The sequence below is a fragment of the Gymnoscopelus braueri genome, assembly GCF_963280865.1.
Source record: "Gymnoscopelus braueri genome assembly, chromosome: 1".
NCBI classification, from domain to species: Eukaryota; Metazoa; Chordata; class Actinopteri; order Myctophiformes; family Myctophidae; genus Gymnoscopelus; species Gymnoscopelus braueri.
Window position 1 is genome coordinate 9,004,784 of NC_137603.1, and position 4,793 is coordinate 9,009,576.

The window sequence follows — 4,793 nt, forward strand, 5'->3', positions numbered from 1 at the left end:
TAATGTAACCACTGGGGAAAAAACGGTTTGAAAATGCCCCAAAATATATACGGTATATATAGACTCTCTGTGTCAGAAAACACACACATATCAGTGAAGAGGAGGAAAAAAATAGTTTTAGCTCGAGACCCAGAAGAGAAATTTGATGTCTCTCCGGGTCCCAAACTAGTGAAAAAACCCAATCTACGATGCGTTTTGAAATACAGAAAACAAAATGTGGGAAACAAAACAAAAAGGGTGCATCTGATGCTTAACATAATGGGAGAACATCGTCGACCCAGAAGTTATAACCCAGAAGGTTGTGTGTCTGTCCGTCTAGTCGGACTCTGAGGCTGTGTGTCTGTCCGTCTAGTCGGACAGTGAAACTGTGTGTCTTTCCGTCTAGTCGGACTGTGAGTTTATTTGAGGATTTTGTGGTGGGGGAAGAGGGACAGGTTCTGAGTGAAAGCAGGAATGTCCATGACGGGCGTGGCGTCGGGCATCTTGGCTGAAACAGGGAGGAAGGTGAGCTCGGACACCTCGCCATACGTGGAGCTGCAGACCTCTTCCTCCTCGTCTCTTTTCGAACATTTTTTCTTATTGCCGGCGTCTCCGCCATTCTCCTCCGGACCGAATCCCACCACGTGAACGCTGAGTCTGCGGCTGGTCGGCCCTCTGTGTTCCTGGAACCAGGAGACCAGCTCAGCCCTGGTCATCTGCTTCAGAGCGTCAGCCTCTTTGTTGAGCCTGTCGAAGATGTACCGCTGGGTGACCACCTCAAGCCAGTTCCTGTCCACCTCCTCCCCCAGGTTTGTGTCCTCGCTCAACTTCTGCTTCCTCAAGGCAGTGACCTGCATATCGAAGGCCTTCTCGGTAAGTGCGCTCAGCAGCTGCCCAAAGGAAACCAAAAAGTCTTCGATCTTCAACTCCACCGCCTCTGTATTGAACTTAGTGGCCTGGGTCCCCACTGTGACAGAGAAACCCAGAACCCCTGAAGTGTTTCTGCACAAGGGGTAGACGAGGTACCCCAGAGTCTCTTTGGTTCTCAGGAAGTCAAAGCAAGGCTCCTCCATGTGCATCACCAGTAGCTCCATGAGAGCGTGTTCCCTCAGGTTCTTAGGTCCAGACTGGTAGTAAACCGTGACCTCAGAATTGGCATCGCCCTTGTTGAGTGATTTGACCTTGCACAGGTGATGTTTGGGAGGCAGCTCCACCACGCTGTACCCCAGTGGCACCTCTACTGTCAGCTTGGAGAACTGCAATTTGTCTGTGACATATTGCAGGAACTGCACTGACTCTGTGCCATTGAAGTTGCCTTGCACCAGTCCCTCAGCATACAGCTGAGCCTTGAAGGCCTTGCTGAAGACCATCAGTTCCTCTACAGTCAGTCCAGCTGTCAGAGCCTGGTACGTCTCCACCATGGACCAGCGAGAGCGTTCCAAGATCCCCAGACGTACGTCCCTGCCGAGCTTCTGAGGTTTGATGAGGACGTTGAAGTAGGTTTTCGCCAGCTGCTCGGAGAACATGCTAAAGACATCGGGGGAGGCAGAGAACTCCGCCAGGTGATCGATTATCAGGTGTAGAAGCAAAGGCAGCTTGTGGTTGAATCCTTCAACCTCGATGACCAGGCCCTGCTCCCCGGCCTCCAGTACATACTCTAGATAGGCCACATCAGCCTCGTACGCTGGCTCAGCAAGGTTATGAGCCAGGATATTTACCAGCAGGTCAAACAACACCACATTCTTGGCAGATTGCTGGATTACAGGCGAGATGAGATGAAATATGATGTAGGCCTTGGGGAGCTTGAACTTGTTATCTTTCTTGTACCAGAGGCAGCCCTTGTCGCAATTGGCTATTCTGACAGGGAACTCTGTGGCCGGGTTGTCAGAGGGCTTCAGGGTGAAGTCAGTGGCAATGAACTTGTTCTCTGCAGGGAGGTGCAGTTCACTGCTGAGCTCCAAGTCTGCTGTCCACCGCTCCCTCCACTGCTGTGGGATTTCCTCCACACTGTAATGTGTGCCAAACCACTTCTCTCGGAGGGGACATTTTCCCTTGTGTTCTGGGGACAGCAGCATCAGATTGGCTTTATCTGGAGTGAGAAGTGAGAGAGCTGCACTGATCACTTCTGGTTTGAACTCGAACATCAGCTGATCTCCTGTCAGGAAGTCCTCTTTAGGGAACAGCTGCATGTACTCACAGATATCCTCTACATATTCTATAGCTTCAGCCTGCTCCTCATAGTAGAACTCATTGGCTAATATCTTCTGCATCTCCTCATATATCCTTTTCTGTGGGCCCAGTGTCTGCAGCATCCTCACATACTGAAACACAAGGTGAGCCACCCGGTAGAAGTTCTGAAAGCCCTCGTCAGTGAGGGTGATGGAAATGGAGAAGATACAGGAAGTGGTGTTATTTTCGAATCCAGACTCACTGTCTCCTCCAGACAGATCGATAGCCCAGCACTTCTTCCTGAGCGCTGAGAGGATGCTGCCTGCACCCTCGTGACCAATCAGCCATGAGATATAATAGAGAGGCTTCACCCTGTACTCCGTCTCCTCCTGAGGGGGGAGGGCCCATGTGATGTTCAAAGCATGAACCTTTTTCACCGGAACCACTCTATACAACTGGTTAAAGGCTGACCTGTCAAATGGATCCTGTAGGTCTGAGAATTCCGGCTTGGGCTCATTATTGTTGGGCACCTTACTGAAGATCCCTCGCACCCATTCCTCCAGAGTGTCTAGTTTATGATGGGACTGAATGGCCAGTGTCATGTAATGGGCAGAGTAGTGCCTCTTTCGGAAGGCGTGGAGACGTTCGTACACATTGACGTTCCTCTTCCTCGGCTTTTTCTTCAACGTCTGGGCATTTCCGAAGCAGAATTTACCCATGGGGTGTCCAGGTTTGGCCAGACTGCCAAACAGCATCTCCTGCCTTTGGGAGTCTGATGGTTTGGCCAGCTGGAACTCGCTGTCCACAGCTTCCACTTCCCTATCGATGGCGTCGCTTCTCATCAGGGGAGAGATGAAGAACTGAGCCCATCTGTCCAGAGCCTCTCTGAAGTGCATCTTCTGGACATCAAACTGGAAGACGGTCCTCTCAGAGTCTGTGGAGGCATTGTTGCTCCCGCCGTATTTCTTCAGGAAAGCATCAAATCCATTCTCAGATGGGTACTTTTCGCTACCCATGAACACCATGTGTTCCACGAAGTGGGCGAGGCCAGGTAGGTCGGTGGGGTCACTGAAGCTGCCCACACCAACACATAACGCAGCCGCAGAGAGTTCTACCGAACGCCCTTTCTTCTTCTTCTTCTTCTTCCTCTTCCCTGTGTGGTCTTCGCCATCGTCCTTAAAGTCATCCTCATCATCGCCCGAGGCCACTGGACTATCCTCATCATCTCCCGATGATGAGGATGAGGATCCTGGACCATCTTCATCATCTCCTGATGCCACCGGAACATTCTCATCTCCTAATGCCAATGGACCATCCTCATCTCCCAATGCCAAAGGACCATTGTAGGTGGATATGAGCAGAGCTCTCAGTCCGTTCTCCAGCTCAACGTACCTGTACTGTTTGGGGTCACTGGGTGACTTGATGATGTCGCTGTCACTGATATTGTCCTCTCCTCCTCTTCCTCCTCCTCCAGCCCCTCCTGCTGCTGCTGCTCCTGCCTCTCGGGTGTCCTCCCAGGCCGTGGGTTTGGTGTTGTCTGAGCCACTTCCTTGCACCGAGACTGCGGGTTCTGTATCGTCTGAGAGACTTAATCGCTGCATGGCAAGACACCGGGAGACCGCGGGTTCTGTATCGTCTGAGAGACTTAATCGCTGCATGACAAGACACCGGAGCTTCTCTGCATCCACAGCAGAGAAGAGGCACTTCTCCTTTTTCTTCCTCACAGCTGACATCAGAGAGGTCTTAACTATGACATAACTCTGACGTATGACTCAACATTTTGGGCAGGGTTTCAGCCCGATTGACTTTCATTATAAACTTTATTAAAGAACACATTTGTGGAAACAAAACTAATTGGTGTGCACAGACATTTGACACTGACTGGTCCATTGGTTTGTGAGATTAGCTCCGGAGACACGCGCAAATTGAGAAATATTGGGACACTGTGTGCTGTGGGCTATGGCCTGTTCTGTTCTGTTTGCATCTATTGCCTACCACCTCGCCTGGCGGAGACCTGTGGTCCGAGGAGCATATTTTTTAGTTGTTAGATATGATTTGGTCTGATTTCTATTATTTGGTGCATCATTCCTTTCCTGTCTATGTTCTGTACTGTAGGTAGAGATTACAGTGAAACTCTGATCAAAATAACCATTCTTGTTTGTTCTTTAGTTACTTGCTAGTTACATGTAATAATGATAAAGATTAACTATCAATCATTTACTGGGTGGACCCCCTGGAACCCCCTCAAGGACCTCATGGGGGTTCCCGGACCCCATGTTGAGAACCACTGCTCTTTGATGTCACAGGCATAATGTGCATGCATGCGGTGATGGAAGAAGTACTATTTTTTTTTTACTTAAGTAAAAGTATCAATAAATGTACAAATACTCAATTACAAATAAAAGTTCGGTATTCAAAATGTACTTGAGTAAAAGAACAAAAGTATTGGCATCAATGTATACTTAAGGCAAAAGTATTCATTGTGCACAAATGTCCCATTTCAAGTTTTCAAAATGTACAAAGATCTTTTGAAAATAGCAGATCTACAAGCTCGACGTGTCGCATCGCGACGTGTTGCGAGCTTGTAAATCATGTACAGTACAGTATATAGGGCTAATGTATGTTTACATTAAGTAGCTAATGTA

At 49.1% G+C, this 4,793-nt stretch overlaps 1 protein-coding gene across 1 annotated transcript; it reads right to left on the reverse strand.

Moving 5' to 3' along the window:
• Positions 1 to 398: 398 nt before the first annotated feature.
• On the reverse strand, positions 399 to 3,188 carry LOC308090441 (nardilysin-like; the record flags this gene model as incomplete). The annotated part of the gene is made up of 1 exon (XM_080435628.1): positions 399 to 3,188. The coding sequence occupies exon 1, from the start codon at positions 3,171 to 3,173 to the stop codon at positions 399 to 401; it is 2,775 nt and encodes a 924-aa protein (XP_080291754.1). The 5' UTR covers positions 3,174 to 3,188.
• Between the last annotated feature and the right edge of the window lie 1,605 nt (positions 3,189 to 4,793).